The sequence below is a fragment of the Dunckerocampus dactyliophorus genome, chromosome 3 (assembly GCF_027744805.1).
Source record: "Dunckerocampus dactyliophorus isolate RoL2022-P2 chromosome 3, RoL_Ddac_1.1, whole genome shotgun sequence".
In the NCBI taxonomy this organism is placed as follows: Eukaryota; Metazoa; Chordata; class Actinopteri; order Syngnathiformes; family Syngnathidae; genus Dunckerocampus; species Dunckerocampus dactyliophorus.
This window is the reverse complement of record NC_072821.1, coordinates 10,738,278-10,754,655: the sequence shown is the minus strand read 5'-3', so window position 1 is coordinate 10,754,655 and position 16,378 is coordinate 10,738,278. Positions and strand designations below refer to the sequence as shown.

Sequence of the window (16,378 nt, the reverse complement as noted above, 5' to 3'; positions counted from 1 at the left end):
AATATGAAATATAAAAGGTGATATCTTCTGTGGAGTTTGCTAGCAAATATGGAAGATGCACATGTGCACGGGTTCTTTCAGGCTACGAATAATAACACACAATTCACAAATACTGAACTACTCAATCTTTACATTGATCCTGTGTATAATGATTGCCCTGCATTCATGTGTCCACCAGTCCCACTACATTACAGGGCAATTTCTCCTCACAACCCCAGCATGAGTTGCAAGATATAAAGTAGGTCTATTTGAAAAAGATCCCATTTCCTTTCTATCAATTCAGCTTATTTTCTAAAATACAAAGGGCCATAGTCAGTCCAAACCACCTATAATGCTCATTTAAAAATAATGCCTTTTCACTCTCTCCACATATGAATAATATGAAAGAAGAGTGGGGCAGCCACAATGACACAAAGACCCCATTGTGCACACTGTGGTCTCATTATCTGCTGCGTCATAAGGGCTTCAATATTAACCAACAATAAGCACTCTGCAGCAGCGGTCCCCAACCTTATTTGACCCGTGGACGGGGGGCGGTGGGCGTGGGGTTTTTGTACGTTAAAGCAATCTAATTTATTTATTATGTATTGTGTAAAACTAAGACATTTACAACATCAAATTAAAAGCACAAAAGGAATGCAAACCCAGCATCAACGGCTTGGAGTTTGTTTTTCAGAGAGAAGATTATAACTTCGCTGTTTGATGTGTGCGGAAACAGGCAGTTTGCTAGCATGAATTAACTTGACGTTGTGCAAAGAGCAAATATGCACACTCGTACTCAATAACGTCATCCAAACTTACCTTAATGCATTCCCACATAGTATCAGCATTTGAGACCAAACATGAGGTGAAAGAAAAACAAAAAAATACAGTATAGTAGTGCAGTGTGGGATAAAGTTAGCACACACACAATGCTGCATTCAAGGGCTGTAGAAGTGTGACGTCTCGCTGCTCGCAACAAACACACACGTGCAAAACTATGTAACTGTATATTATTTTAGAAATATAATTATAGCCCATAGTTCCAAAATTGATATGCATTTACATACAATTTGATGTCGTTATTTACAAATGTATTTTTTTAAAGTGTATGTTTTTTGTATCATTGCACTTGAACGTTTCCCGCGTCCCGGTTCGACCTCGCCCACGGGCCAGTACCAGGCCGCGGCCCGGTGGTTGGGGACCCCCGCTTTACAGGACCATCTGCTTTGCCAGCACCAGTTATTTTAGGACTGGGTGGGAGAGACAGCCGTGGAGAGGACGGAAAGGAGGAAGAACATAACATGCTATTTCCGGAGATAATAATAATAAATGAAACCATGAAGTGGAGAGAATACAAGACTCTGAAATTGCTATATACTGTAACTGCATGCTGGATGAGACTGAAAATGCTTCTTGAGCAGGATAAGGGAACAGTCCACCAGTAGATGTTCCCAAGACATGCCAAACTGTGAAATTCAACTGATATGCAAACATGTATGTTGAGACCTCTCTCACAGACACACACCATTGTGTGCAGTCTTCCCAATAGCTAGATTGTGGGTTCAACTACATACGTTGTGACGTCATGAAAGTGTAATGGCTGTCCAAATACTTTTGCCTATATATTTAGTAACAGACTGTTATGTCATGTTCTTGGAAAAACGTAATTCTTACCTTTTGTCTGATCTCCTCTTCCATTTTGACTGGGGAGCCCAGCTCAGCTACCTGTCTGACTCCTTCACTGGCCAAGCCTCCGTACTCCCACAGCACGTAGCTCCTTGAATGGGATGCACCAATAATGGCTGACCAGTGATTGGCACGACCTGTTAAGACAGTCATTTCATTAGTGGAGCACACACAAGGTTTGTTTGTTTTTGGTCTTCCCTTGTGCCATCCAGTCCAGCTAGTTATTTCCTTTGCGGCACGTCCTGGACCTCAGAAGTCCCACAATAGCGTATTTGAAGTGTGTTACCGAAAATCTAGCCTTGATGCTGGAATTTAGACAGTTTAAAGTGCTTTTAGTAAGCCCTACTTGCAACAAGCCGTTTTGTGCATGTATCTAGCTAGGGGCGGGTCAAAGGAGGTATCATGTCCATGACTTTAGGGATACATTACTGTTATGACATCATCAAAAGTCAATTTTGCATAACAGGGGACATTTAAACAGCTTGCTGGTGCCAATGTATTTAAGTTAAGTATCATACAATAGCTGCAAGAACCAAGGCTAACCAAGTAGTCGCACCTTCAAGTTGCCACAACCCCTTCACCAATTCAGATTGATATGTTTACACTGATGTAGATGCCTGCCATGCAATGTGCTAAGTAACTCATTATTCAAGCTCATGCACACTTGCGTTGCTGTGGAATGCAAGTGGCAAAGGATCTGCATTTTATGCCAATTTACCCTTTTTCTCAGCACTACTGCCGTTATACCACAATCTAAGCATCCCGAAATGGGTCCATATATCTTCTGGACCCTGAGTGCCAATAGCATGTCTTGAGAGCCATCAGGCCATGTAATGTTGCTCCCAACCCCACAACCTCAGTGCCCACTAAGCATGTAGCTCTGCTCTTGTAGGCTCTTTGGTTGTCTGTAATAGTTGGTCCTTGGGAGTTGACTAATCCTTCTGAAGAGCTCGAACCAGCCTTGCTTATACTACTGCCACTCACAAGATATCACTCCTCAATCTTTAAACAGCAACTGACGGTCTCTGGAATACTCAAAGTACTAGGGGTGCAACGTTACACAAAATTCACGGTTCGGTTGGGTTCGATACGTTTGTGTTATGGTTCGATATTTTTTCGATAGAAAAACTAAATTACCTTGTCTTTTTTAATTTACATTTTATAGAAATGGCCAACAATTTTCACATTTTTCAACATTTTCAGCATGGTATGAATGTGGGATGCAACCTAAACCAGAGTAGTTGATCGCAGATACACTGAGCTTTCAGCACAGAACGGCGTCTGAAACTGCGTATTGTTCGATACAGGGGTCACAGTTCGGTACGCACGTGTATTGAACGGTTCGATACAGATACAAGTATTGTTACATCCCTACAAAGTACCATTTGCACAATAGTTGTCATTCAGTGAGATGTTTGCGAAGTTGAAGAAAGTATATGCAGGAATAATTAAAAGTTCTTAAACCGCATAATTCCTTGCACCTGTGTCAATAAAACCAATGTTTTCCTAATTAACACAAGTAAACATCTTCCCATTGGCCATAAAAAGGACATGAGACAGGGTCCCGCTTAAAGAAAAAAAACTGATGTGAGCTTTTGATAAAAATTTAATCTGATCCCAGAATAAAAAAATGATAGCAATGAACATGGAGCAACATGGGAGAATCACTTCCATACCAACTAGCCCCTCCATAAGACAGTGAATTAGAGTTTACTTCGATCTCAGGGTTTATCTTCCACCGCTCTCAACCGTATATTGATCCACTTGGTAGGAATTTGAACAAGAGAGAGGCACAGTAATCCTTGAATACATTCACATCCTGATAGTGAGGCACAAGGTTATACACACACATCTCACTCGAGTGGCAAACTTGCAGTTTCTGAGTTGCAGGGCCGTGATCAAGATTAAGGTTGAATCCCAATTCTACCCCTTACCCCTAAGTTTTTGCACGCCCACGAGAATCAAGTGGTGTCCAAATTCACCTTAAACCAAAGGGTAAGGGGTAAGTGCTAAGGGGAGCAAAGCCCTAGAAACCAAGTGTGGTCAAGGACCAGACTTGAAATGAAGGGGTAGGCAGAGACTACTCGGGTATCAGTTATCGGAGTGGAGACCAAAAAATGTATGTAAATGTATGTATGTAAATGTAAGTAATTATGCATAATTATTGAATTTCACAGTGACTTCACTCATGTTTTATTAGATACTCAGGGGATATGCAAGGGGAATCAACATTACTGACATTCGCGTTTTATATTAGCTATATAATCATTCAAGTAACGCATTATAGCCACCCTCGTCCACCAACGATTCTCATGGTGAGATATGTTTATTGTATTCAGCATGCAGTATAGATGGTCGGGAAGTGAGCTAAATAAAACATGTAAACAAAATGGCCATATGTGGACAGCACACCACATTATCAATGTTTATTCAACGTATTTAACTTAACTTTTATTATGAACAGTTTTTATTATTATGTTATTATGAACTTCCCCTTGGCCCCAGGTTTTAAGGGGTAGGGTAAGGGTACGATGAAGGGGAAGAGCTAAATATATAGTAAAGCAGTGGCAACATAATAAAGAGTAGGCGAGGTTTTGCTTACGTGGGTAGTCTTTGGGATGAATCTTCTCTGACCAGTTCCCATAGAAGGTAACTCTGTACTTGGCTGTTCCACAGGCACAACAGTCCAGCAGAGGTTTATCTGTAGCATCGCCATACAGAGATTCTGCACACAAATGAGAAATTTGGGAGTTGAGGTAAGGATGAAAGATTAAAGACTCTCAAAGTTATATTAGGAGTTCAGTGTGGCTGCTAGTATATGCTATAGAAGATGTCTAGCTTAAAGGAAAACTGCACTTTTTTTGCAATTGTGCCCATCATCCACAATCCTTATGTGAGACATGAACACATGTGTCTCTTATCTGTGCGTTCTAGAGCTATAAACACAGCTAAAAAGATGCAGCTAGGAAGGCACGTAATGGGAAAAACTTATTCTGCCTATAAAACCTTCTGAAAAAAAACTCCAAAAAGTGCCAACGACACTCCATTTACATATCATGTGACGACCATATTAACCAAGCTACAGCGACATTGTTATTATTATTATGATTAACATTGTTACGCTGAAGAAGTACTTTCCTGGAGTATTGACACTTTGCCACACCACCTCGGCTAACTACTAGCCAGCTTGTGACTAGCTTCACCACACACTATCCCGCAGCGCATTGGTGCCACGCTCACAATGCCTCAGGCCACTACCGAAAGGTAAAGCTACAAATTGGAGCTGCCGCTACTGCTGCTGTGTTTACTTTTTGAGTTTGGAAAAGTTAATGCTAGGTGTGGGCGTTAGTTTCTATGTTGCTATGTGAAATCAACGCGCCCAGGAAGTTTGGGTAATGCTTAAAAAGGACCAAAATGCAGCAAAATATTGTAAGTATTACATGTTATCATGAATGTGCCTGTTACTACATGGTCACAGCATATATATAAAACCATAAGACCTTGTTGGAGGTTTTTGGAGGCGTTTTAACAGCGGCCGTTGTAGGCCACATAGGTGTGTTCCATTACGAGCAGTAATGAGCTGCCTCATTTTATATCTAAGGATTGTGAATGATGGTCAAAATTCCAAAAAAGTGCAGTTTTCGTTTAAGTATAAATGGGGAGCCAGAGAGAGAGAAGAAGTTGGGCATGGGAAGGGGAGGGTTGCTCATTGTAGCATGTCACAATGGCAAAATGGCAAATGGCAAATGGTCAATGGCAATCACAGTCATTAAAACCAAGAATGAAGCAAAATGAAATGTGCGGCCAAAATGAATCTACCCGCAGGTATATTCGAGGATCCAGAAATTGGCGGGAAATCCTACCTTTTTCACACATCATCTTTGTGAGTGAGCCTTCATCCTGGAAATAGATGATCCTCTTCTGCACAATGCTTGCCCTACACAAGCACAATAAGATAGGAGGGCAGTGAGGAGTTTTTCAGAAGCACCAAAAGGTGTAAATCAAAATACGGAAATATTGTAAATGAAGTGACATATATTTGGGAAATAGTGGTAATTTTGACAATGACTTTAAGCCAGGGGTCTCACTCATTTTCACTGAGGGCCACTGCAGGCCGAGTCTGGGTGAGGGTGGGTTTTTCTCTGTGAGCGTGGTGACAAACGAGGTTGCTGTTCATGTCTGTCGTGCCGCCCGTGTGTGTCCTATTTTTATCAGATACTTCTTCCATACTCCACACAACACTTCCTCAATTTCCACCTACCACATGTGAGGTGCATTCACAGCCATCGGAACTCCGAACATCAACCCAAACCAAGAGTAGGTTGTTGCATGTGCGGATGGTAAGCTCTATTTGAAGGTTGTTTTTTTTTTTTTAAGTAACAATTATTACTTTCCCTGGTAACTAATTACATTTGTGAAGGAGTAATTCCGTTACTAATTCTGTTGCTTTTTGGGGGAAAGTAACTAATTGCTTTTTTAAAGTAATTTGCCCAACATTGCATTAAATAAAATACTTGTAGCTCTGATAGACATGAATTCCCAAGTCTACTTCAATGTATGCGGTGTGCGGTGCAACAGTAGTGCTCCCTGAGATGAATGTAGGGACACTGTACAGACTGAGCTGTCAAAGAGTTTTGTTCTTCTGACTGCTGGAGTCTTGACATGTAAATCAGCTTCAAACAAAATATTTTCAGAGGCCAACTCATGAGGCCAGAACACACGGCCCCTGCTAGCAAACATTGTAACATAAGCCCTTCAGGCAGTGATAGCTGCAGGCATGTTTCCTTGGGGACCCAAACAATGTGGTGGGTGAATATTAATAGAGGGGCTGTACTTTAACGTCAGCTGGGAATGGTGGAGATGGACTGGTCACATACCAAATTGTGGAGTATAAACTAAACTGAGGTTTACACAGCCAACTTCGTGGAAAGAATTGATATTTATAATTGATATATATAATTGATAGCACAGAAGTTATATGATTCTTTTGTTAATTAATGGGTATCTTTAAACTGGCGATGACACAAGAAATTAATTAAAAATGGAACCAAACTAGGAATCAGTGATGCATTGAGAAGGTGAAAAAAATACTCCAACTAATCTGAATGTCCTTACACTGTAATCTTTACTTGACTCCAAACTCGACATACTAATCTAATTGTGATGTGAGCCAGTAGTTTGAGTTGGCCCCTAATAAGTACAAGACACAAACATATATTGGTCGGGAGATATTCTTTCAACAGTGAATGCCTTGTGTGTGTTTATTTTCTGTTTAATTTTCAGCCTTTCACATCAAGAAGATGAGCAAAGCGGTGATGGTGACCTTCCTGATATTGACTTCTGAGTTAAATATCCCTCCAATAAGCCGAAAAGATATTGGATTTGATTTCAATAAGACTGTGAGGCACAACATTTCTTCCTTTAAAAAGGCAAAGAGCCTGAGCATACACAAAAATGACCTGCGCATTCCGTGGATCTCGGCGAGCGGCATCAGACGTACACACTGTAGTATACTGTAGCACCTGTCCAAAACCTGAGAGCTGAGAACTTCCATTCTGTCATATTTTGTATATGAGTGGTTTCAAACAGACGGCAAGGAGGATTCCACAATGTAGCTTTCTTTATTTTATAACCTAGGACAAAATAAGCCATGGTCTCATACAATTAGCCATGTGAATCTTGTAGAATACCCCTAGATTATCTTTTTATTTTCAATTTATTTTCTTTTTTACCATCTATATTGTGAATTAGGTACACTTTGATTTCCTTATTTTACTTTCACTTTGTTTTAAAGCAGCCTGTTGTGGCATTATTTTATCCTGGAAATTTACTTGTTTGTTGTATATGATTACTTTTTATTGTCATTAACATTGTTACTCTGAAGAACTAAATTACTGGTGTATTGACACCTTGCCATACCACACCGGCTAGCTACAAGTCGGCTAGTGACCAGCTTCACCACACACACGCAATGTGTCAGTGCCACGCTCACAATGCCTCAAGGCCACTACCGAAATGTAAGGTTGAGTATCTACCTATCTATATTGGAGCTGGCGATACTGCTGCTGTGTTTTTGAGTTTGGAAAAGTCAATGCTAGCTGTAGAATTAATTTCTATGTTGTCATGTGAAAGAAATACACACAGGAAGGAAGTTCGGGTAGTGCTTAAAAGGACCAAAATATGGCAAAGTACTGTAAGTATTAAATGTTTTTAAGAATCTCCCAATTACTGCATGGTCACAGCATGCATATAAAACCATAAAACCTTGTTGGAGGTTTTTAGATGTGTTTTAATCGCTCATTTTTATAACTAATGCCTTACATTGTTGCATTAGAGCCAACAGTGATAATTACTGTAATTACTTTACGCCCAACAGAGCAAACTTCAATAAGTGCTCAATTTAACAATTAATGAGTAAGAGCACCATCTAATGAAAGCATTATAAGACTATGTGTGTGGACTTAATGTTGTGGCCAATATCAGAGATTAAAAGTTTGAATATGAAGACAAGTGGTTTCTTGCCAAAACAGCACCAGTAATGCAGATTAAACGACTCAAAGTAAGTAAGTGACGCCACCAGCACTCTTCTAATTGTTCACACTTTAATTCAATCTCACCCCAATTTCATATATCTCATTGAGTGTCGCTCACACGGCTGCACTGCTCGCCCACTTTGCTGGGCTGGCCAGGCAATCAAGTGCAGCAATGCTTACTTAACATCCAATTTAAATTCTATCTCACTTTGCCGGGTCCACACCGCAACCGATCCCAATCACCCTTAAAGTGCATTGATTTGAAAGAGAGCGTGTGCGTGCGTGTGTGTGGGGGAGATAAAATAATATATTTTCTTACAAAGCACTTTCAATTTAAAGCTCAAATAGATGTGAAGAAGAAAAATTAAAATTCTCATTTGGCCTGCTCAGACTCCAACCAGATATTACTTGAATTTATTTCTGTCAGCTCCTCTTGCATATTAAAAAAAAAAAAAACACCCAACAACTTTCCAACAATGCATTGGGAAGAATCCACAAAAAGCAAATGATAATGGCACCTACGTAGATGTGCTGTCATTGTTTGAAAGAGTTTGACACCTGCATGTGGTAGTACATTCACGGATACACCGTCTCATTCAAAACGGCCATCAGAAAGCGATGCACATAATCTCACACCGGCGGGAGATGAGGAATAAATTGCTTCCCACCTACAAATGGAGAGAAAACTGATGGCGGCAACTTCACTCGTGACTGCTGTACTCACATGACTTACTATGGCTTTATTGTACAAGATGAATAAAGTTTGAAGGTTCCGCTGCTTGTGACAAAGTAGAGTGTACACATTTACACATCACATTGAATTTCATTGGTTACCCCCTGGTGAACAGGATGTAAGGCCATTATTTACAATGCAGTTACACAAACAAATTCTGGAGACTCTTAAGTTGGATTGTTTTTTTTTACTGGCAGTGAACAGAACATTTAGATTTAAAACACCACATGTTACTCACCTTAGGATAGTGGCTTATCTTTAATATAATATCTTTTAGGCTGTAGCTGCAAGCATTATAGTCCTTACTGTATGAAACCTGAGAGTCAAAGATTTACTATCCAGCATTAAGAAAACATTTTGAACATTGCATGAAAGCATCAGCATTTCTCGATGGATTCAAAGTCATTAAAATGATTTGTGATGGGTACTTTTGTCAGACCAAAACTTCAAAAGTTCTGAATAATTGGACAGTTGAAATTATGGACCGAAAAGCAATTATGTCGCAATGCCGTCATAGTCATAAGGTGATAACACACCATCATCCAAACAGGATTTCTCGAATTTACATCCCTGTGCCGCTCACAACATGGTATTGCTATGATATCCTTCATGTATTTACTAGCTGGGTAAGAGGTATTGTAGTGGCATACAGCCGACTTTCATGCAAGGTTGAGTTCTAAAATAAATACAAAATCTGGTGTACGGTAGGCAAACACCAAGGTTCTGTTCTCATGTTTTTTGTACGGTGTCATGCATGTTGTGAAGATCACATGAACCAAGGCAAAGACAAAGGCAATGTGAGACTAAGTCATTTGGCTCGCTGTGTCAAAACTCTACACACAAGTAAGATAAGACACAACACTTGTTGTAATCAAAACCCAACAACAACTTCTAAATGTCATTCGAGCCACAAAATGATACACACTAGTGGTTGACGGATTATCGGCCGGGCTGATAATTGATAATGATAATGATAATTGGGACGATATTTGGAATTTGACGTATATTGGTATCAGGCTTTATTTAAATCCGACGGGCCGATATGAAGACATCAATTTAAAACTGTGTTATTTTGGCTCAGATGCAGCTGCGCCTCTCTCTCTCTCTTGAATAACTTTTCAATAATTCTGGAAAATTGTGGAAATTACGAAACTGGGTGATATTTTGTAAATTGATGTTTGTCTCCATTTTTGAAAATTGGAACGACTTTAGCTGTTTTCATTTTGTTTGGAAATTTACCGGTCTGAAATGATAAGTTACTGATGTATGTCAGCGGTTCCATATCGATTCCATTACAATCAGTTGTATTTTTACATTGTTTTACATTTTTTGGCAATTTCTCTCAAGGGACAGTGCATATCGTAGAGCTTCATATCAGTATTTACAAAGTGTTCATATGGTTCATCCATATCATTTCCATCATACACCCTCTCCCATCTTTGTTCTTCCAGATCATTCTTAAAAGCGTTGATGCTGTTCTCTGTGCATAGTCTTTGGAAAATCCTTTTGTCTTTCATATTTCCCTCCCTTATTATAGTTTTTGTTGCAAATTGTCAACACTGGGAGACGGTCAATGATGTTGTTGATTAGCAGACCACTAGTTAAATTGTTACCAAAATCACTGGTGAATATATTATCAATTAGGGTGGCACAGTGGTCTGTTATTCTACTTGGTCTGGTGATTTTAGGATCTAGACTCAAAGTGTACATTGTTTCTATGAAGTCATCTATCATCTTGTTCTTGTGTGGATTCAGAAGAGCAATATTGAAGTCTCCACATACAAAGATTATTTTTTGCCTGGTGTCTGTGAAGGTTGCTTTGATCCAGTCCTCGAACATTTTGATGCTTGACTTAAGTGTTCTATATAAACAACTTAATACGTTTTTGCTTTTTTCTTTCTCTTCATACTGTACATTTCCACCGCCTGCTGACCAGCAGTCTTTGGGACTCTTTGATGGTTGTTGGTGACAGCTACAGGATTTGAAGAAGTCCCCTGCTGCTAAGTCAGGGTTGATTCATGTCAACATTGCTCTACCCGAACCACTCCACTATTTCTTGCATGCTATTTATACATCCTGTCTGACTAAACTGTACATTTTCTCACCACGGTTGGATGATGAAATAATACCAGACATACTGGGCATGTGCTTCAACAACAGACTGTACAGTTATTTCAAGATCTGTCTTGCCTAACCAATACAACCACTGCAATAAGTGCTGTGTTATCATAAAAAAACAGTGTGTAACAACAAAAATAATACATAATGCTATAACTGGATGCTAGTTGAAAATGTCATTGCTCCGGACTTAGGGCTAGAATGAGCATCTTAGGCTGACCCTGTCATCAGGAGGCAACCCTAAGGCCAACCAAACCACCAAGCACAGTCTTTCCATCTGAAAGACAGCGACTGCCCATCAATTATACTGCAGTAAACCATTTGGGAGGGGCAACATGTGAGTCACAGGAGCAGACACACTTCTAATTTCAACGACATATGTTCTTTTTATAATGCTATCTTAAGTATATACTGACAAGCAATCAGCTCTGTTTAGAAACAAAATGAAATTCAAAATAAGTATTACCTCATCTGAGGCTAAGCAAAATGAATTATCTGCCATTATTACTATCATTGTCAAGCGTGAAAGTGCAAGGTGTGCAGTACAGCTTTCACTTCTGTTAGTTGTGATCACGCAAAACTATTACAAATTTCCATGAAACTTTGTGGATATGTGGCAAATTTGCACAGCAATAATCACTTGGAATGTGGTGTGCATCAGAATAAAAAAGTGGATAGAGGAATGTATTTTTTCTCAATGTTGATTGCTCTAAATGGAAGCATCAACCCTTCCCTCCCCAAAATGCAAATCGTCTCATTCACACTCACCCACACCATCGACACACAATATCAGTCACAATTTCACATGACTTTGTGTAGCTGCTTTACAATTTAGTGAGATGTTAGATTTACCTTCAGTTTGTGCTCACCTGGCGCAAAGAAAGACTCAAACAAAGTCGGATTTGATAAACTGTACAGGTGGATTTGTCCTTACCAAATATCATGACATCACTACTTTTAAGAAAACATAAAAACAGCGGTGGCTCAGAAGTACAAATCATGGTTCCAAGGGGATTACTAGCTGACAAAAGCCAGTATCTTCAATGATGACTTTCATGATCTGTGATTTCCATGATGAAATCACAGATCACTTTAGCCCTCGGGTCATCTCTGGCAAACTACAGTATTTAAACACTGTAGCGATAGGAACAATCCCCGAACCGTCATAGCGATGCTGCTGTTTCAGGTGGCTCATATGATGTGTTGAAGCTTAGTGTCTTTTTCCTCATTGTGGAATGTTTGCAGAGCAGTTGGAGCATTCAGCAAAATGTCTTCCTCTGAAACAGGTAAGCCCTACACGGTCGACACCATGTTTGTATGTGAGGTAAAGGGAAGTTACGACAGGCATGTCACCAAAAAGGAGCGCTGGATTTGCTCATGCTAACCCACCTACAGCACAATACGGGTAATTCACCTCATTATCTCATTGGAGCTTTTTTTTATCGGTTATCTGAGCTATTTTTTTTATGTTATCAGATTTATCGGTATGACATCATAATTCCTTATGGCTATTGTGCACCCCTAGTAATTGTGGTTGTATGTCTTGAATACAGTGACAATGAAGCTTTCTTCTGGTGGCGAACTATTTAACAAAACAAAATAAATGGATGCATTTTGTTAGTTGCTGTGTTAGAATGGAGGTTAATACTGTCAAGCTTTTATTTTGAAACTTACTTTGTAGTGAATAGAAAGTCACTGAGTGCACGTTTTATTGCTGTGTAACAAGACAGTAGTTGGTGTTTCACAGTGTTTAGTGATACTGATAAAGTTAACAGTACTACAACACATCAACTTAAGCAAACCGATTTTTTATAAAAAATGATCTGTTTGGGTCTCAAATTTTATGTCTACAAAAGAGGTCGACCGTGTGGAACGAATTCCAGCTGGTGTAGCTGTGCGAGAGCATGTTGGTAAAACTCACTCGCTTAACGCCTTAAGAAATGCGCTGGACACTGAGTTTACAGTCCCGACTTTTAGTTAGATGGCTGGCGCTGTCGACTCTCATTCTGCAGATCATAGTTTGAGCCCGGGAAAACACAAGGCTGGCTGAACCACGCTGTATACTGACGTCGACTTGTGCTGGCACTTTTTAGTAATAAGAAGAACACGGTGGACCAGGACTTGATGTGTTGGATGACATAGACAGGTTGTCACCATATTGCATAATCAAACTGCTCTTCGTAGACCACAAATGCACGCCTTTCTACTTTTAAATTGGATGCACATGTACAGTATGTACAAATATCCAAAGTATCCTCTTGCGTATTGATGTTGGCTGCACCCTTCATTCAATAAGCATAAATATCTCTCGTCTATGAATAGCTCTCAAATTATAAGAAAGAAGTCACGCTTGTGAGACAGTTACAGGTGTAGCACTTCTTCAATCAATACGACTTTATTAAAACTTTTGTTGTGTTGCAGCCCAGAGGCACACAACAACCTTCATTTGGACATAAGCAGGTAAAGGGAAGGAGCCAGGATAAATACCCACTGCCAGCCTGTGATCAGGATTTTCCGAGGTATCTCTTTTGAACTGTAAGTTTTTCACACTCTCCCTCTTTCCCAATGTCAGTGCTCTGGCATTCTGTCTTCTTTTAGAATACCTCCTTCCAGGCAGTACACTTGCTGCCGAAGTATGTATTTAAATAAATGCCCAGCAAGTCCTTTGAGAGACATGGCGGATAGTCAGGGGTGTAGTCTACATTTTGACATCAGTCACCTGGGATAGGCTCCAGCCTCTACTAAGAGCCTGAACAGGACACTTGTTGGATGCATGGTGTTAAGAATCAAGAAATAAAAACCCCTGTTATTCTGATATGAGCAATACATTTGATCACCACCATGAGTATATTCTTGACATTCTGAAATTCATTTTATCCCAACAAACAAATTCACCACAGGGATTCCAGCAATGCAGTGAAATTGAATGGAAGAATTTTTCAGCCCCGTGATTTCATTTAGCAAACTTCCTCTCAATATTTCCCCACAGTACTGGATTAATAAAAGGATATCTGCCATCATCTGTCTTCAGCTAAACATGAATACAATTGTCTTTCAGTGGGCCTGGAGGGCACACAACAGAGGCATTTATGGGTGTCAATCAACTGTAAAACCAATACAGGTTAATGAATAGCTTGAGAGGCCAAGTGGGAAGGAAAATGACATTCTGCTTTTTTCTTTGCTTAGCTTGGGGCAGAAGGTGCTTGGGTGGGGGAGCGATGTGATGAAGCGAGAAGAACTGTGTCTATACGTGATAATAGCAGAGCTCACATGAAAACTTGGACAGACAACCAGATACCTTGATATCCGTTCAAATGGTTATTGATGGGGTTTGACACTGGTGCGTTTAAATCACAACAGTGTTGGATTGATGACAATTGATTACATCCGGAATATTTTGGCAAATCTTCGAAAAAAAACTTTCAGGGAAATTGGTCACGTACTTATAGTGTACTCTGCTAACAAACAAACCCGCTCACCTTTGGGCACGACCAAGGCAACAATGTGCTATGACAGGGGTGTACAAACTTTTCCCATCGAGGGCCACATACTGAAAAATGAAAGGATGCAAGCGCCACTTTGATATTTAGTAAACCAACACATGTAGATATGCTAAGAAGTTACTGTATATATACTTCAAGAAAAAGGGTATCATAAGTATGAATTTCGCTCTTTGCTCTTTCCCCATTTTTGCTGTTATTTATTTATTTAATTAATTAATTTTCCAAATATTTCAACATTCTTCTTTGTAAAAAAAAAATCTTTACATTATGACTTTATTCCCATAATATTTTGACTTTATTTCCATAATATTTTGAACTTATTTCCATGATATTATAACTTTTTCCCCAACCAAATTTTCCAAATATTTATTTCCAAAACTTTATTTTATTTTGTTTGTTTCTCATAATATTACAAGTTTAAAAAACTCAACTCCATGTAAAATTACATATATTTTCCTCATAATACTACAAGTTTATTACAACTTTATTCATTATTGTGTTTGTTTCTCATAATATTATGACATTATTTTCAGAAAATTAGTGGTAGAGTGGTTAGCATGTTGGCCAGGACATCGGCAAGACCTGGGTTCGACTCTCCGCTTGGGCATCTCTGTGTGCCGTTTGCATGTTCTCCCCTTGCGTGCGTGGGTTTTCTCCAGGTACTCCGGTTTCCGCGCACATTCCAAAAACATGCATTAGTTAGTTTAATCGTCCATAGAATTAATGTGAGTGTGAATGATTGTTTGTCTGTATGTGCCCTGCGATTGGCTGGCGACTTGTCCAGGGTGTACCCCCGCGACTCTAATGAGGATAAGCGGCCAAGAAAATGGATGGATGGATTTTGACTTTATTCTTGTAAAATTACTGCTGATTTTTAAAAAAATTTGTTGCTGTTGTTTTTTTCTTTCTTGTTAAATGATATTTTTAGACTGTGCCGCGAGCTAGTAAAAAAAACAGCAGTTGGCTGCAAATGGCCCTTGAACATCTCTGTGCTATGAAATGCAGCCTGACCTGAGCACTCACACTGAACACTGTGAAGAAATCCAGGTAGGAAACGCTCTGTAATCATGCCCAATAATGATAAGGTAGCAGAACTGAGCTGTCGGACTCACTACATTATTATATCTGAGCAGAAAAAAGGCACAGCTAGTACACAAAATTACACACAACACCGAATCTTGTAAGCCAATATTGCATAGCAGTAATCCTCAGTGGCGGGCATACAACCAGAGAACCACAGAGAAGAGACAATGTCCTCTATTATGGCCACTAGAGGACTTTGGAGAATAACATAATTTGAATGTCCAATCAGCTTTACTTTTGGCAAAAGGTCAAGATAGAGACGCCCACAAAAAAGTAGACATGGGCAGTCCAAAAAGAATACCATATCGTTGGAGAGATACAGCATGTGTACTGAAAAGGAACTAAAACGAACAAATGGACAAAAAATGCAGGCCGTGTTTAATCACAACATCACTCAATGCTTGATAAACATTATATCCTTTTAAAGACAAAGGCTTTAAACTGCAGTCTTTCTGCGGTGGGGAGCAAACTACCTTAGTTTAGAGGTGCAACTGGGCCTGCTAATAGAGGGTGCACATCGGAAGTCTTTTACTGCTGCAGAGTTCCACACAAAGCATCATGGGACTGACAAATGGTGGCGACATGTAACCCGCCTGCTTCACACGGCCCGCCCCAGGGCTCGAATGCAGGACCTTCATAATGGGAGTTGAGAGTGCTGACCAGTCCAAAAGCCCGGACTGTCGACCGTGCGTTCAGCGCCGCTCTTAAGGCCGAGGGAGTGAGGTTTTACCAACGTACAC

At 39.8% G+C, this 16,378-nt stretch overlaps 1 protein-coding gene across 1 annotated transcript in view; it reads right to left on the bottom strand.

Annotated features, from left to right (window-relative positions):
- The window catches only part of spon1a (spondin 1a), a 68,353-nt gene that overhangs the window by 44,001 nt on the left and 7,974 nt on the right, over positions 1–16,378 (bottom strand). The window contains exons 4-6 of the mRNA XM_054771868.1: positions 5,532–5,605; positions 4,271–4,393; positions 1,657–1,805 (exon numbers count right to left, since the gene is read on the bottom strand). Coding sequence (XP_054627843.1) covers positions 1,657–1,805; positions 4,271–4,393; positions 5,532–5,605 — 346 coding nt within the window. The remainder of the gene's footprint in view (positions 1–1,656; positions 1,806–4,270; positions 4,394–5,531; positions 5,606–16,378) is intronic.